At 38.0% G+C, this 18,515-nt stretch overlaps 1 protein-coding gene across 1 annotated transcript in view; it reads right to left on the bottom strand.

Moving 5' to 3' along the window:
• Positions 1–18,515, bottom strand: part of fat1b (FAT atypical cadherin 1b) — a 37,121-nt gene that overhangs the window by 7,414 nt on the left and 11,192 nt on the right. The window contains exons 7-20 of the mRNA XM_043256859.1: positions 18,345–18,410; positions 17,963–18,102; positions 15,245–15,520; positions 14,942–15,152; positions 10,784–14,842; positions 9,062–9,258; positions 8,748–8,901; positions 7,894–8,127; positions 5,729–6,118; positions 5,422–5,636; positions 3,363–3,500; positions 3,090–3,233; positions 2,756–2,944; positions 1,086–1,887 (exon numbers count right to left, since the gene is read on the bottom strand). Coding sequence (XP_043112794.1) covers positions 1,086–1,887; positions 2,756–2,944; positions 3,090–3,233; positions 3,363–3,500; positions 5,422–5,636; positions 5,729–6,118; positions 7,894–8,127; positions 8,748–8,901; positions 9,062–9,258; positions 10,784–14,842; positions 14,942–15,152; positions 15,245–15,520; positions 17,963–18,102; positions 18,345–18,410 — 7,215 coding nt within the window. The remainder of the gene's footprint in view (positions 1–1,085; positions 1,888–2,755; positions 2,945–3,089; positions 3,234–3,362; positions 3,501–5,421; positions 5,637–5,728; positions 6,119–7,893; positions 8,128–8,747; positions 8,902–9,061; positions 9,259–10,783; positions 14,843–14,941; positions 15,153–15,244; positions 15,521–17,962; positions 18,103–18,344; positions 18,411–18,515) is intronic.

Here is an 18,515-nt window from a genome sequence, read left to right as displayed (position 1 = left end):
ATTGGGGGGGGGAGTGAGTTCACATTCTTTTTTTTACAAAGCATCAATACACGATAATAATTTTGATAACATTTTTTACTAATAGTTTTAGTTTTATGAACATTACAACTATTATTATTATTATTAAATTTTGCATGCGGGCTAATAGTACAAAGGATGTCAAAATGATTGGTTTTATTATTTTATACATTTTTCATCAAACACCATGAAAACAAGCCGTAAAGAATTTTTGTGTACCTCTATAACCATAGAATTATTTTTTTAAAGAAATGTTTGTATTAATGATAATTCTACAATAGTAATACTAATGCTAAATTTATTAAAATTATTAAAAATGATAATTATTATTGGGTAACACTTTATTTTAAGGTGTCATTGTTACAGTGTAATTATTCATTTAAGTATTGAGTAATATTAATTAACCACGTGTACTTGTGTAGTTGACGTATGAATTTGCCATGTGGTGTCACAGAACAATGTACAAAAAACTATCATGGAAGATAAACCTCTCTCATGCTATTTGTAACTACAAGAATGTTATTTATGTTAATTTTGTCACATGTCACACTTGTAACATATTTGTAACTACCCAATTACTATGGTTAGGGTAATAGGGTTTGTCCATGGGCTACCTGCATGTAATTATGCATAATTAATTGTTATTACAACAGTCAGTATATGTAACAAGTGACAAGGATACCTTAAAATAAAGTTATACCAATTATTATTATTAGTAGTGGTAGTATTAATGATAGTGGTAATACAATTAATACTATTGTTAATTCACAAATTAAAATTAAAAGTTTGTGTTTACATAATATATGTGTGTGTCTTGCGTATAATAATATTTCTATATAAATACCCACAGATAACTTAATATTTCTTAAATGTATGTATTTATATATACATACAGTATAAATTCACAAAGTACACACACATAAGCAAATACAGACTTTTTTTTTGGTGCACTTAATTTGACATCCCTACAAAAAATATAATAGAATACTATAACTGTTTAAATGTTACGATTCAAAAACAACAACTTTATGTACTGCTAATCAGTTTATGACAGTAACATTGCATACCTGTGCATAGGCACTTGGCTGTCATGTGATGTCCGGGTGTGATATAGCTCACTCGGTCAGTGCTGTATATGGTCACACTGGTCTGGTTAAGCAGCACTACTCGTCTGCACGTGCTACCAGGACACTCAGAGCTTGAGCACTGGCTATTCAAAACCCGCACCACATGTAGTCCCGTCATCTCTTTGATGGCTGCTCTGGAAGAGCTGAGCTTCTGGGAGAAGGCTTCCGGCGAGCTGCCACCTCGTCCTGGTTTGTCAAAGCACAGAAGAACATCCAGGCCTACGCCAGTTTCTGTAGACTGTAGACTGATCAACTGGAGAGTGCCTTTGCGGACTCTGGCAACACTGCGCACTGCTTTTTGGAAGTTTTTCCAGTGGTCCTGGATAAAATCTTCGGCAGCAATGCCAGCAAAGCGCACAGAAACAGAGCTGTCCAGCATCTGCTCTGTGACCCGCAGCACGTTCACTGTGACACTGGCCAAGGCTGAGAAACGGCCGTCACTGACTGAGACATTAAGCTGGTAATGACCCACGTCCAAGCCTCCGCGGGCCAACAATCTGCCATCCGTGCCAACGACCGAGAACAAGCTGTGTGGCTGTGGCTCCAGACTGAATGCGAGCGTGTCATATTCATCTTGATCAGTGGCGTGGACTTTGCCCAGTTTGCCACCTAAATACTCATCTTCCATGATCATGATGAAAACATCCTGAGAAAGCACAGATGGAGGATACACACTTGTCTGTACAACAAGCACACTGACAGATGTGACTGATTTCAGTGGGGGCCTTCCATTGTCAGACACCTGAAATTACATGCAGAAGATTTTTATTTTTCATTTTGTACTATGGTAAACTAAGGTTTACAATATTTTCCATAAATAACCCTAAAAAAACATACATATGTGTGACAGAATATTTGTTAAAGCACATAAAATTTAATTATACTTAAAACATTTGACAATTAAAAATGTGTAACAATGAATATTTCTAAATGAAAAAGTAAAACAAATAATATAATATAATTAATAAAATATATAAAATTGGTCTATAAGTTAAAATATGTGTCTAATTTGTTTTGTCAAATTCTTCCATTAATTACAGTACTTTGGAGCTCAAAAATAATGTAATTATTATAGTAAATTTTATGTTAAACATAAAAAAGTGACATCATAAAATTGGTCTGTAAGTTATTAAAAACTTATGTCTAACCAAAATTACAACATTATGAACATTATGAACAGGAAGGCAGTAAGTGTTTTTACTTGCCTGCTATAACACTTGTTTAACACAAGAGGGACCTTTCAACACATGACTCTTTACAAATGTCTGCATCGCATAACACAATGAAATCTTATGCACGTTTTAGTTTCTATTATTATTATTAGATTTACATGAATTAGTGCAACAAATCATGCCACCATCCTCTAATCACATGTCGTTTGTCATGAAACCTTGTCACGAGCCTAAAGTGTCTGCAGAACCTGATGAACTACCTATTTCAGACACAGTCACAGTTCAGAAGTCTCTGTTGCAGTCTATCAGTGAGGGTCCCCTGGCTATTTATTCAGGAGCCCATAAAGTCCAGTCCAGTCCAGTTTGAGGAAAAACTGCTACAAGACTCCCCTGGAGGCCTACTTCACAACAAACAACTGAAAAAAGCTCACTTCTCACCTGCACTTGGAGTATATGCTGACCCTTTCTCAGTGGTCCAGCTGTCTTTACCACACCCTGCTGGTCTATGCTGAAGGGGCTTGTCTCTTCACCCTTCAAAATACTAAAGGAGAAAGGAGGCCCATTTTCAGGGGAGTCATTGTCTGTCACATTGAGCTGTAACACTACGGCCCCTGAAGGCAGATTCTCCTACAAAAGAGAGAAAGATATCCAGAATCACTCCGAAAGAACTGAGAGATTAGAACAACACCTCTCGCTGAGAACTCATGCATGAAGTAAGGAAAGAGAGAGTAGGATTTAATTTGCTCTACTCTATGGGAGAGTGTGGTCTTGCCTGGATGATGAGGCTGTAGTTAGCCTGAGAGAAGACAGGGGGATTATCATTCACATCAGCGACGGTCATGTTGATTGCAGAGCTGTCGGATTTGGGGGGATTTCCACTGTCGGAAGCCAGAACGGTCAGCATGTAACTCGCTACCTAATTTAACCGAAATGAAAAAGTCGGAAAAGATGGAGTCATCCTTGGCTTTTCCGGGGAATTAGGAACACTGTTGTCAAAGCCTGAGAAGCTGTAATGAAGCAGGAAGGTGTTATAAAAAAGCATTACCTTTTCCCTGTCCAGCTGATGGGTCAGTCGCAGCTCACCACTGACTGCATCCATGAGGAATGGACACGTTTGGTTGTTGTTTTCAATGATATAGCGGATTTGGTTGTTTAAAGGCCCGTCAAAATCATTCGCAAATACCTAAGGACAGGGATCATTACACTTGATGAAAATCTGTTTATCTCACATAAACCATATGCCACACATTTATATATTGGCGTTGCAACACAATCAACACAGTTTCATCATTTTAACTAAATTAATGTGATGCCTGCTCACCCAAAACTGGCTGGCATAACGCCAGGGTGTTGTTCAGTGTGTTTTTTTAGCGTATTACTATTGAGATGCAGAGGTAGAAGCCTCTTTATTTTTCTAAGGTATGTTTAATTTATTAATATTAACTATTAATTTGGTGCTTCAAGTGTATTGCACAGTGGTCTAATAGTCGTCAATGCAAAGATAGTAAATAGTAAATAGTAAAGTAATAGTAAAATTCAACTCTTCAGTTGACGGCGAGATAAGAATCTAATATTTGATAGCTGTTTTGCTATAGAAATATTATACAACAGACACTGTATAATCAGAGATGCAAACTAATTTTTGTCTAATTTCTCATTTGGAACTGAATATAGGCCAGTATTTACATTTACATATGATTTGCATTCATTTAATCCATAGTTGTCAATGTGATGAAACAAGAAACGATCTGGTCTTTGATGCTCATACAAAGCATCTGTAATTTCTGTAATTCAAATCCAAAATGATAAAATAAAAGAAGTATAGTTTCACAAAATAATTTTTGATACCCTTTTGTATTTCCAGAATGTAGTGTGAATCATTTAGTTGATTGAAATATTTCATCCTATTCTCATGTTTGGGAGTCTATTTTCTGAACAGCAAACTATTTGTGTTACGTCCCACTGACATAACTGTAATGCTTGTTATACACAATATATATTGCCTTAATTATTTGACCTCAGTATTTAAAAAAAAAATCCTGTGTATGGCCCCGGATGTCATTAGTGGTTTTTGGCATTTTACTGTGTGGTTGTTGGGGTGTCCTGGGCTCTTAAGTAAGTTGTCATGAGGTTGCAAGGGTGTTGGAGAATTGGTTGGTGGGTTGTTCAAGGTAATTTGCCATGTTAGGGTTATATGGTTAATAATGTGTCCTGAATGTTCAAGCATTGCTATAGGTTTGCTAGGGTCTAGTTCGTTCGTTGCTGGTTTAGAGGTGTTCTCACCACTTCTTTAGCTGGTCAGCTATTTCTGGCTTAAGGTCCCAATATACTTCAAACAAACTTGTTTGAGGGTAAGAAGAAGTTTAAAAAGGCTGAGTGACAGTATACTGTTTCCAAAAATATACTGCAGGGTTTAAATTAATGTAAACATTAATGTTCACACGTTGTCTTTAATTTTTATTAAAAACCAAAGTTTATTTATTGTATACCTTAAATTCACTTGAAAGAGCAACAACAACAACAGCAGCAGCAGTATGTAGTAATATTTTTTGCTTGCAATCTTTTCTTTCATTCTTTTAATGGATTTTGGAAACTTTTATCTTGTGTTTCTCTGCGTCGCTTTTTGCATAACTCTGGGTCGTTGACACAGGCTTCGTTGTAATTTCTTTGTAGGAATTAATTGCTTTTGCTGAACTTTTAAAGTCTCTCCACAAGCGATTGTAGAGGTGCGGATATATCTCAAAGGTCTTTGATCAAAAGTTATCTTTGGTGAGCTGTTTCGAACTGCCAAAACTTCTTTTTGGTCTGATTTTGTTCGAAATGACGTCATTTCAGCTCGTTTTTCAGTTTCATTTGAAGTATATCGGGGCCTTTAGGGGAGTTCTGTTTGGGTGTTTTCTCTGTGAAAATACTACGCTGTGACAAATAAGTGGATGTAAAGTCGTTGAATATAAAAATAGAGCGTATTGTGAAGTGTAAGTGTAGAGAGAACCTACTGCCATAGAAACATAACTGCCATACATACCGTGAAACATAACAGCCTACGTTATAGACCACTTCAAAGATACGGTGTAATTTAATGCAAACACATGCAAAACACTCACCGTCAGCACTGTGCTCTCGAGTTCGGCGTCCTCACGGACTACAGCCGAGTAGATCTTCTGGCTGAACACAGGGCTGTTGTCATTGATGTCAAGGAGGTGAATAGTAACAGTAGCTGTGTCGCTGAGCGACTCTTTCCCTCTGGCAGAGGCCTTCACTGTCAGGTAGTGCTGAGGAGCAGCCTCATAGTCCAGCAGCTCCATCACAAAGATGTCACCTGCAAACACAAACATTCACTAGATCCCCAAAGCCCCAGTAGAGCCCTCTTTGAGCCACATTGTCAAAGAGGAAGCTGTGTATGTGTGTCACCTGTGTGTGAATCAATTCGGAAAGCTCCTTGCTCATTGCCGCTGGTGATAGAGTATGTTCTCTGGGAAGTCATTTCCTGGTCCCTGCTTGCAGCAAAGACATTCAGAAGCTTTGTCCCTATCGTAATATCCTCAGGAACTGTGGAAACGTATCCCCTGTGCTCAAACACCAGTGGATGGTCATTAGCGTCCAGCACCGTCACCACCACAGAGCTGAGAGAAGACAGTCTATGAGGAGAGCCATGGTCTGTCGCTCGTACCCTCAGCATATGTGTGGCCTTCCTCTGTCTGTCCAGGGACCTTTCTAAACTGATAATTCCTGAGCTCTCCTCGATTGAAAACAGACCTCCGGCAGAGTCTTCAAACGAGTAACGTATTTTACCATTCGTCCCTGGAGATATAGAAATAAGAAAGAGTATTAGGAAAGGTCATTTCTGGAGGTCTGCATTAGATTTCTGACGGCCTGTATTAGATTTGTGGCAGCATGGTACTCGGTCCCTGATGTGCAGGATGGGAACAGGTGGCTGTTGGTGGGAGCAGTCTGTAGTTTCAGTAGTTTCAGTTCCCTGTAGTGTTTCCTAGTGTTCTTATTTTGTGAATCGAGTCAGTTTAGTCTATTGAGTGTTCACAGAAGCCCTCTTTCTATTCTTTCACTGAAAGCAAAAAATCGTATCTTTTTTTATTTGTTGGTGGACAATATGCCATTTATGGATGGTCGTTTAAATAGCTCAATATGGCTGTGGTGCTGTGGGCTATATAAAGGCTTTCGCCTCTCAAACTATAAAAATATCCTGTTAAATGTGCAACTAAAACAAAAACAAAACAAAAAAGGAGCCTGTTATGCAAAAGAGAAGGGAATATAAAAAATATGCACAAAACACTGTCAGGGTAGAAAAATCTAAAAACAAACATTAAGTAAACAACAAGTGCAATAGTAAACATCCTTATGTACATCACTGATGCCAAAAGCAAGAAATAAACATTTTATGTAAAAAAATAATGTCCCATTAAATTCATGATATTTTATGACATAAAAATGCAGCCTCAAATAAAGACGCAGAGTGAACAAGTTCAAAAATTTGACTTAAATTGAGTAGAAGTGGGCAGAAGAATATCATTAAGTCATGAGTGGGATGAAATGATAGCATTCGTCCGGACTTGCAAGAAAACCCAAGGGATACAAAAACAAGCCTGTTCCTCTAGTCTGTTTCATGTCATAGTAGGGCAGGATGGCATAAATATGATCTGATTGCTTCTTGTTAGGTTAATTTGCAGTTTATATACAAATACATACTTGTTCATATGCTCATTAGTGCAATGAGAGCAGACCTTGTTGTTGGTGTCGCCCGGTCGTCCAGCCTAATTGCCTCTGACTAATTAACGCCTATGAAAATCCTACGATGACAGCTGAGTGAATTGGAATTAATCACTTCACAATCTCCCCTCCAATCAGCAAATGCTCACGAATACATCTTGTTGATGGTAATTTCTGAAAGAACCACTAATTACAAGACATCCATCCGGGTAGTTGTTTACTTTAGTCATTAGTGCCCACAATAGTGTTTGTAAGACAGACAGGCCTTCGAGTGACTGAGCTTTAAAAAAGTAATGATGCGGAAGAGAATAGAAAGCATGCACACTTCATCGGAACAAAGTGTCTCAACGTAGTGAGACTGAAACCCAGATGGACAAAAATAATTGCAATGTTACAAATTTGAAGATCAAACAAGCAACAGGCACTTGAGATGTTATAAAAGAGAAAAAAGTGATCTGAACTTTAATTTCGAGGCAGAAAGTTCAAATTATCTGCAGAAAATTAGAGAGCAGACCACTGTAAGAAAGTAATTGTTACCCTTGCAGGGAGCAAAGACAATTGTGCAAGAGGAGTAAAGATTATATTCAATTGTTCCATTGTCAGGGAACGCTACATGCTGAGTGAAGATGAGAGTGATGAAATGCCACACAGAGCATAAGATGGCACAGACTAATAACTACTGATGCAACAACTGCTTCAATCAAGATGCACACTGCTGGAAACAACTACTGTAAACAACTACTGTAAACCTAACTACAATCTAACAAATTGTTCTTCATGATTGTATCAGGGAATCTGCACAAACAAGGTTACGAAACAACAGAAATTAAAAATTAAAAAGTTGTTCATACCTATATCTGCATCGAAGGCCTCTAGCCGTGCCACGTATGTCCCAGGTTGTGTATTTTGAAAAACATTAATGTGTTGTTGGTCTGATGTGAATATGGGAGCATTGTCATTAACGTCCTCGACTGTGATGAACACAGAAGCTTGGCAGAAACGATTGCCTCCGTCCACTGCACGCACAGTTAAGTTGTACACGTCTGCCATCTCTCTATCCAAGGTTAGCAGTGTTCTCACTGCCCCTAGAAGACAAATACAAACTTGTACACCACCCTAGAAATGTTTAGGGGTGTCCTTGCTTAATAAAAGAATTTCTTTAAAAAAATATTCAGCAAGCATTCGTTTAACAGATCAAAATAGACCAAAAAGACATAATATTACAATGGGAGTTTAAGGGACTATTCTATTTAAATGAATAGTTCACCCAAAAAATGAAATTGTGTCATCATTTAATCTAACCAGGCTGTTTAGATTCACCATGGATTAGGAAAAAAGTGGAAGTCAATGGTGACCCAAAACTCCATTGTTACAAACATTTTTCAAAATATCTTCCTTTGTGTTTGGCAAAACAAAGCAATTCAGACAGGTTTAAAACTACTTGAGGATGAGTAAATGATGGCAGAATTGAACCTTTTTGGGTGAACTATCTCTTTAAAGAAACTTTGGAACAATAGGCATTCAGAAAATTGTTATTCACATTAAACAAAGAACGCATTAAAGTCGATACGGATCAGGACTGATAACACAAGGTTATGGACTTGAACCAGGCAAAGAGTGATCAACGAGCTACTGCCATTATGTCCTTGAATCAGACACTTATCCTCCTGCTGTAGAACTGAGCCTAAATGACTATATATTTTACCTGTTTTGGCATCAATTGTGAATGATTCAGCTCCACTGCCACTCAGCTGGTACGTGATTTCCGCATTTGACTGGATATCTGCATCAGCGGCTGAGACTTGAAGAATTTGTCTTCCAACAAGAGCATCTTCAGGAACAGTTTGAGTGTACACATCCTGAGAACAAATGTGGATTTCAGTTTAAACTGACACTGCAGAAGTCGATCTGTAAAATAATAATTATCTCTAGGAAAATGTGTCTAAAATGTACTAATTAAAAGTTCTCTGCACAGTTCAGAATACAGAGCTCAGGGGCTAATGAATATACACATCATGCCTTCTCACAAACAGGACTGTTGTCATTTGCATCAAGGACAGTGATCTCTACGGTAGCCTTTGTCTCAAAGGTTCCATCGGTGGCTGTGATGTTTAAAAGATAGAAATCTCTCTCCTCCCTGTCCAGGGTTTTTCTGACAGCGACCACCCAAACACCATCTGTGTGCTTCACATCAAACAGGCCCTGCGGGTCTCCACCTGAATACATTAAACAAGGAAAAATTAACTTTGGTCTAATCAGAAATATTTAATAAGGAGATTAGCAGTGAAATCATTATGCGTTTAGCATCATTTTGAACAGCTTGGGGATTCATTGTATTTCTAGCTGCATACAAGATACTAATCAGGCGGTGTAATGAAACTGAGGACAATAACAAGATGCTCTGAATATCTCTAATCAGCGTGGGTATAATACAGAACACTCATATACATATCATAGATTATTCATAACACCCAGCATTTGAGTTTCTGGCAGTAGATCTGGAATGTCTTTGCTAACTATCCAAAGGTTAATAAAACCTCACAAAATTACCATGTTGAAGTGGCAATACCAGTTTCCTTAAAGAGACTGTTTTCATCTGCTTCTTATACACAAGTTATCATATGGGATTAGACAAAGTGTTTATATACTGGTTCCAGGGGCTTTTTATGAGGTCAAAAAAGTGTTTTTTTTAGGGTTGTCAAAGACAAAGCGATAGTTCAAGACTGAAAATGAGCATCTTAAATGACCAGCTATTTAACTAACACTGTATGGTTTCATTTTTGGGCAGTCTGAATAGTCTGAACATTCTTCTTTTTACGTTACAGGAACAAACATGCCATTATGGAAGCCTGTTTCCACCACTGAATAAAGATAAAAAAGGTAACTGTGATTTTTTTATCTCTGAATCATGATTATGTGATATCTACTTACAATTATGACTTTTTTGGTTCAGAATTGTGAAATACAATACAAAGATTTTTCTGTTTTCAATGTTTATCTCTCAATTACTGTGAGATTATTGTGAGATTAGTCCATTTCTGAGGGAAAAAAGTTTATATCACAAGGTTCTGACTAAACTTTTGTAGTTTTGCAGTTGTGTGTTATAAAGTAAGAATTGCAAGATGTCAACAATTCAGCTCAAAAAGTCTGAATTGTGAGTTTATATCTCATGGTTCTGACTTCAATAACTCGCAGTTGCACATTTATGTCACACCATTCAGAGAAAAACATTTGAACTGCAAGATGTAAACAAAAAAACTTAAATAAATTTTCTAGTGACAAAAAGAGGCTTTCATACATCACAGAGAATAAGGAAGAGTAAATTATGACATCTGTGACCCTGGACCACAAAACAAGTTGCTGGGGTATATTTATAGCAATACCCAAAAATACACTGTATTGGTCAAAATGATTTATTTTTCTTCTATGCCAAAAATCTTGAGGATATTAAGGAAAGATCATGCTCCATGTCTTTATTTCTTTAACTTAATTTTTAATTAGTAATATGCATTGCTAAGAACTTCATTTGGACAACTTCAAAGGTGTTTTTTTGCACCCTCAATTCCAGGTTTTCTAATAGTTGTGTCTCAGCCAAACATTGTGCAAAATTCTAACAGCCTATTTATTCACCTTTGAGATTAAAAACATATGATTGGTTTTGAGGTCCAAGGTTACATTAATGGTGATCTCCTCAATCTTAAGAAATCTCACTGGTTTTGCTTAGTAGCAATGACAGTGTACCTGTGATAAAGCAGCTGAACCTCCTGTTGACCTCCTCGCTGTCAGAATCAGTATAGCTAAGAACAGTGACAACAGTGCCTGGTGTAGACTCATCTTCTCTCACAGTGCCTTTAAAAACTGCTTCAGTAAATAACGGAGGACCGTCATTTGTGTCCACAACTGTCACTTCTACAACAGTTGTGCCTGTCATCTGTAGCCCTTGGGCTCGGTCTGTGGCCATCACTATGATTCGATATCGGTCTGTCTTTTCTCTGTCTGTCTTGTCAAGGGTGGTTATCCAGCCTGACTCACTGTCCACTGCAAACATCTCCAGAACGTCAGATCTCTCCTGGTTTTCATGCAAAGTATAAGTGACTTGACCATTCAGCCAGGAATCCAGATCAGTTGCCTTAACTTGCACTATAGAAGTCCCTTTCGGTAGGTTTTCAACAATATATGACTGGTAAGGGTAAGACTCAAATTGTGGGCTATTATCATTGACATCCTTGAGATGGATACTCACATCTATACTTGAGACAATTTCCATTCTATCTTCAGCATCTCTGACCTGCACTGCAAGCTGATACTGTTTAATAGTTTCATAGTCTAGTCTTTTTGTGAGTGTAAGCTTTCCAGTACTGCTGTCAATAGCAAAGACATCATCTTTGTTACTCTCAGGAGTGTTACCGCCAACAAGGCTGTAGATCACAGGCCGCTCATTCTCAGTTTGGAAGATATCCATCTCACTTCCGACAGGCAGGTCTTCTGAAAGCTCCAGCCACAGTGACGGCTCTGCAAACTTTGGGATTGATGTTCCAGGGGGGACTATTCTAATTGAAACTGGGATAACAGATTGCCTTGGTGGGCTTCCAGAATCTTTAGCCTTCACAAGTAAGGAATAGAGGCCATTTTCCAGCCCAATTAGACTCTCCTTTGTGACAATTGCACCACTAAGTGGATGAATTTCAAAGTGCCCTATATCAGAGTCAATAGTGTAAACGATATCAGCATTACTTCCATCATCTTCATCTACTGCTGATGTTTTGATCACTGTTGTACCACTGGGAGCATCTCCTGGCAAAGTAACTTTATATTCTGAAAGCTTAAATTCTGGTGAATTGTCATTCACGTCAGAGACAACTACAACAACAGTACAAAAGCTTAATCGACCGCCATGATCTTTAGCCATCAGACTGATGCTAATTGTTTTCTCTTCTGGGTTTTCTCTGTCAAAAATTTCTACTGTGTGAATTTGGCCATCATCGTTTATGGTAAATTTATCCCTGGCAATATCATTTACAATGAAGTATGTCAGCTGTCCATATATTCCTGGGTCTTTGTCAATGGCTTCAACTTGTCCAACCAACGTACCAACCGGAGAGTTTTCTGCAAGCTCAATAACATACTCATCCTGGGTAAATGATGGACTATGGCTGTTTTCGCCCATCATATAAATGTTTGCCTCAGCAGTACTTCTAAAAACACCATCAGTTACTGATAAAATTAGGCTGTAAAAGTGTTCAAGAGACTGTTGGCTGAACTTGGCAATCACAATTTCTCCACTTGACGTATCAATGGCAAAGATATTGTTGTCATTTCCAGACAAAATAGCATACTCAAGCTGACTGGTTCCATGGCTGTCAACATCATATGCTTTAGCACAGGTCACAAGCTGCCCTGCAGAAGAAATCTTACTTATTGTGGCATTATAAAGCTGCTGTGCAAAAACAGGTGGGTTATCATTAAGATCTGTTACATGTATGATCACTTGGACCTCAGCAGACAGCTGAAATGCTCCACAGTCAAGTGCTTTTACAATAAGTTTATGCTGTGATTGGCTTTCGTGGTCTAATAATCCTGCAGTCCGTATGACTCCACTCTCAACATCTATTCTGAAGTGATCTGAAGTGGTTCCATCCTTTTCATACAACTGATAAAACAATATTGCATTGCTTCCTGTGTCAGAGTCCATGGCTACCACTTGAAGCACAGAGGTTCCAATTACAACAGATTCAGAGATACTGATGTTATAAACTGACACTTCGAAATTGGGTGCATTGTCATTGATGTCTTCCAATATGATATCAACAAAAACATCAGAGTTGGCCCCAGTTAAAGCGTCTGTCGCCTGGATGCATAACCGATATGCAGGATGAGCCTCATAATCCAATGGTTGGGTGACTTCAATAAGTCCTGAATTCAAATCAATGTAGAACTGATTGAATGGGTCTCCCCCACAGATGCTGTAGACCGTACAAGGTCCTGCAGATTGATTGGCTACAACTTGAAGTACAGAAGTACGTACTTGTACATTTTCAGGGATTTCAATCTTGTAAAAAGGTCTTTCAAACATTGGTGTAGCTTTGTTTACCACTGAAATAACAACCTCTGCTTTTGAAAACAGTGGTGGTTCACCTCCGTCTTGTGCGGTGATGTTAATGACAAATTTGCCAATGCTTCTGGGCTCAAGAGGTCTCTTAAGAAAGATTTCTCCAGAAGGGCTTACCTGAAAATACTTATCATGCCCTTTCAAATGGTATGTGACCTCTGCGTTTCTGCCAATATCTTTGTCTACGGTGGTCACCTTCCTGAAAACCGAACCCACGGTTTTGTCGATGGGAACAATGACGTTATAGGGCTGATCTACAAAGACAGGGGCATTATCATTCACATCTTCAACGTGCACTCTCACAAGCACATGAGCGGTACTGTTTAACCTTGGCTCTTTTGTAACCTCCACAAAGATTTCGAACAAATCCTGTTCTTCACGATCAAATGGGATTCCTGTGGAGAACAGCACTCCAGATGTGCGTCCCATTTTAAATTTGCTGTTAGGGTTGAGAATAGAGTAAAACAAAGGTTCATTGACTCTATTTCCAACTACAGAGACAATTGCCAGGGTTTTCTTCTCTGCTGAGTTTTCCCGGACATAGGCAGTGAAAATTTCCTGAGTAAACTTCAGATTGTGACCTTTATTTTCTTTAACGCTGACTTTAACGGTTGCAGTGCCAGTAAAGCTTCCATCAGAAACTTGGACTGTCATTATGTACCTGCTCCGCAACTGTGTGGCATTTTGCACAAAAATATCACCTGAAGTTGGATCAAGCATAAATTTGTTCCCTATGTTGCCATCTACAAGTTCAAAACACAGTTTGGTGTCTGGCAGTAAGTCTTCATCTGTAGCCTTTACTGTTGTTACTTTAACACCTTTGTAGGTTGGAAGGAGGAGTGATGTCTCATATGAATCCTGAGTAAATTTTGGAGCACAGTCATTGATGTTAATGACGTATATAGTCACATTGGCAGTGTTTCGAGCAAACAAACGTGGTATTCCAGTGTCATGGACCTGAACTCGGAAGACAAACACATTTCTCTGCTCGTAATCCAGGTTGCTGAGAGTTTGAATCACTCCGGTCCCAGAATCGATAGAAAAATAGTTACAAGCAAATGGCTCCATAATTTCATAGACAAGCCTGCCGTTTGAATGCTGATCTGCATCTGTTGCATGAACAATAAGTGGATCATTCTGAGAAGTCAGAACTACGCTTCTGACAATGGCTGACTCACTGATGAAGCCAGTAAATTTGGATTGAGTGAAAACAGGAGCATTGTCATTTTCGTCCTTTAGATGAATGTTTACTGTGACACTGCTTGACCTTTCAGCCATGTCTGACCCTTGCACAATCAGTTTATATGAAGAAATGGTTTCAAAGTCCAGCTTTTTCCTTGTAATGACAGCACCAGAGTTTGGATTGATGTCGAACGCACTGTTCACATTTCCCTCTTTGATGTGATAATAGATGGTTGATTGACTGAAGGCTGAAACTAAAGTTACAAAACTCCCAACAGGGACAGATTCACTGACTTCAGCTGATATTGAACTGAAGGGGAACTGCGGCTTGGTATTATCCGAGATAGTGGCTATGATCTTGGCGATTGTAACCACACTGAGTGGAGGTTCTCCTTTATCTGATGCTTTAATTACCAGTTCATACTGGTCTTTGTATTTACGGTCAAGTTCTCTGGCTACTGTTACAATGCCTGAAGATTGATCAATGTTGAAAGAATTTCCATGATTTCCTATACCATCAGAGAGAGAGAAAAGATGAGTTAAGAAATTCTATCTATATAATAATGCAGTGTTAATAATAGTTTAGTGTTAGTAGAGCTGTGCTGTACCTGAATCTATGCTGTAGAGGATTTCAGCATTTAGGCCTTTGTCTTTGTCCAGAGCAGTGAGCTGTAACACCGATGAAGCAATCGCAGCTGTCTCAAACACATGGGCGGTGTACTGAGAGCTGGTGAACCATGGTGCATTGTCATTACTGTCCTCCACATTAATGATCACTCTCACAACATTACTCTTCACAGGCACACCTTGATCCCTAACCTGAAATAATATAACATACTGCAATGTAACAAAAAAAACTGCATTTTTTCCTTAATATTTGTGTAGAGGACAAAGAAGACACGTGGCCTTACCATTACTGTGAGGAAATGTCTGTGCATGGTTTCATGGTCCAGTTTTTCAACGGTGTACAAAAAGCCTGTTGCAGGATCAAGACGAAACTTCCTCAGGCTGAATAAGTCTGTGCTGCTCAACAATGTGTAGGATAATTTGTTCTTCTCATCTTTATCTGTTGCATTTATTTCCAGTATCTTCATACCAGGCTGAGTTTCCTCTGGAAGACTTATCTCATATATATTTTGTCCAAACTGGGGGCGGTGTTCATTTGTGTCAATGACATGAATTATGACCTGTTTAACAAAGCATAATAAGCATATAAGAATAGTCTTTTAAAGTCCTACTGTATCATTTTTAAATTTCTATGGTCTTTAAATTACACACAATTTAGTATAATTTGCTACATTTTTAACCAAGTAAAATGCCTTTCAGCTGAATTCTAAAATTATTTTTACTGTCTTTTTTATTTGTCTATTGATTGTAACTTTTATATTATTTGTGATATTTTAATATGAACAGTGCTTTACTCAAGTAAAACTCAAGTTTACTTGATTATCGATACAACATTTTTAGTAAAACAACGCCAAAATGTAAGCATACATCAGGTTTTAGTTATAGTTTTCTGATTATTATTTTCAGGCTTTATAGTGCTATGTTATGTTATATTATTATAAAAACAAACATATATATAGGCTATATATATATATATATATATATATATATATATATATATGTATGTATATATATACTGTGTATATATATATATATATATACTGTATATATATATATATACACACACACACACACATATATATATATATATATATATATATATATATATATATATATATATATATATATATATATATATATATATATATATATATATATATATATATATATATATATATATATATATATATATATATAGTCATATAAAGTTATTTTACTATATTATTACCATTTCCTGAAGAAAATGGGAGTGGTGCTTGCCATGGCAAAATTCGCGCTCGGTTGCTACTTACTCTTGAGTTTTATAGAGTTCAAGTGACTAGCAAGTGACTAGCATGTCGCTAGCATGACTAGCAGTCACTAGCATGTTTCCAGCTTGATTAGCAAGTGACTAGCATGTCAAGATATGTAAGTTTGGATTTTGGTTGCTAAGGTCATCGATAATGGTTGCTAGGGCGTGGCTATGAATAGGTGAAGTACTTCATGATTGGTTGTTTGCTGCCTCGAGTCAAACGAGCCCACCCCCATGTCTCTATGACACTGATCCAACAACCATTATAATGGCAGTCTATAGGATCTGTTGCTAGAGTGCTCTAAATGGTTGCAAGGGCGTGGCTTGACACCTTCACAGCGATCCCGATACTTTGATTGGTTAGCTGAGTAAAATGAGCCCACCCCCACGTCTCTATGACATTTTAATGCAAAGTTATTTAGATTTTTGCGAAATTCCTATGTAAATTACCATAGTAGGAAAAACACATGTGCTTATTTCCCTCACCATAATATGTCTATAAGGCAAGGTTGGGGGTCTGGGTTTCATGGGTCTGTGGCAAAAACTGTGGGACGAGTTACGCGCCGAAAATCGTACGGAATCAGTATGAGGAATAGAAATAGTGTGCTTCGCCTTAAAAGGCAAGCACCACTAACTACTAGTAGTAACCACAGTGGTGGGTTAGTTGCATAAGTTGAAAAAATTAGAAGGTACTTTCTTCAAAATCATAGCATATGTCCAAAAACCACAGTATGATGATACTGTAAATACATTCATGTTTTTAGAGAATGTGTGTTTACTCAAGCAACAAGATCATAAGGACATTCAGTGCATATTATTTGACCCGAGACACAAATTTATGTAATTCAAACAGACCCTGAAACTGCCCACAAGTAAGAAGTCCATTATGGGATGACAAACTGCACTGAGCGCAATCTCCTTGAGGGTATGCTCTCTGCAACAGGAGCGATGGGCTGAGGGCTGAAACGGAGCTCTCTTTTAAAACATTACTCCCTCTCACATCATTCTTTGCTTCTGGGTCTGCTCACACTGATGGATGAGTCTCGCACTGTGACCTGATAAGGCTGGCTAGCTTGGCTGATACATGCCGGTATCGCCCAAGGAGAGGTATGTTCACACCATGACAAAAGGACAAAGGCAAACCTGTACATTAGAAAGACAGCCATAGAGCCTGGCTCCAGCCAAGTCTAATATTGCAATATGCAGGAGGAGGGTGCATTCCAGCTAGTTGAGTTATCATGTTTTTGACTTGAAATCGGAGATGTTCTATTGAGATTAAACCTGATCTTTGGATTTGGAATGTCACGTGTAGCGAGACAAAGAAATGAAATGGATACAACTAAAATCTGTACTTCTTTCTTTTTTTGGAAATTTTTTTTTAGAAATGTGATCAAGAAGTTAAGATATCAAGCGTTTAGGAAAAAGCAAAATGATACGTTTGCTTTCTGAGAAATTTAAATCTGTCATTCATTGTGTGAAATGTAATCTTGTTCATTTTGAATGTTTTTTGCAATTTGAGCAGCGACGGAATGTATAGGTAATACTAAGCATCGAAACAATTATCCTGTCACAATACAGATGCACGCGTATGCAATCTTTGTCAAAAGCAAATATGTGCGTCATTTTTCTTATCCTGCATCCATTATTCAACCGCTTCAATTTTATAAATACATGGGCAATTTCTTGGTAAGTGCCATTAAAGACAAAACACCTGAGTGCTGATAGATCTTGTTCCATCTGTTGCTTCAACAGTGAGGTTGTAATTTGACTGCCGTTCAGCATCTAGAGCGCCAGCGATGATTATTGTGCCACTCGCCCTCTCCACGTCAAAACGGCTGTCAGCGTTTCCACCTGTTCATTCAAATATACAGACAGCGGTCCCATTTTAACGCTGTTCACTAACAGGTGTAATTTTTGCATAACGTATCATTTGCATCAGCTATTAAAGTAGCAAGCATTCAAAGAAAGTAAATAACGTGCAAGATCTCTCCACAGAATGCAAATTCAGAACTCTTTCTGGAAGATCTGATAGGAAATACTGCAGGAAGCCGCATGAAAAATAAGAAGGGATATTTCTATTTATCAGCAGATACCTGCTGTACAGTTCAGGTCACAAGTCATCTGTAGGATGTGAAAGACCTCTTTAACATGTTTGACTCCTTGTGAAGAAAGAGAAGAAAAGCAGAGGAAGCAGACAAAAAAAAGAAGCGGTAGAGGGAAAAAAACATTTAGTTAGTTGAAATCTGATTAGGAGAAAATCAAGG

The sequence above is a fragment of the Puntigrus tetrazona genome, chromosome 14, assembly GCF_018831695.1.
Source record: "Puntigrus tetrazona isolate hp1 chromosome 14, ASM1883169v1, whole genome shotgun sequence".
Taxonomy (NCBI): Eukaryota; Metazoa; Chordata; class Actinopteri; order Cypriniformes; family Cyprinidae; genus Puntigrus; species Puntigrus tetrazona.
The sequence above is the reverse complement of the archived record's forward strand: the minus strand, read 5'-3'. Positions and strand labels throughout refer to the sequence as shown.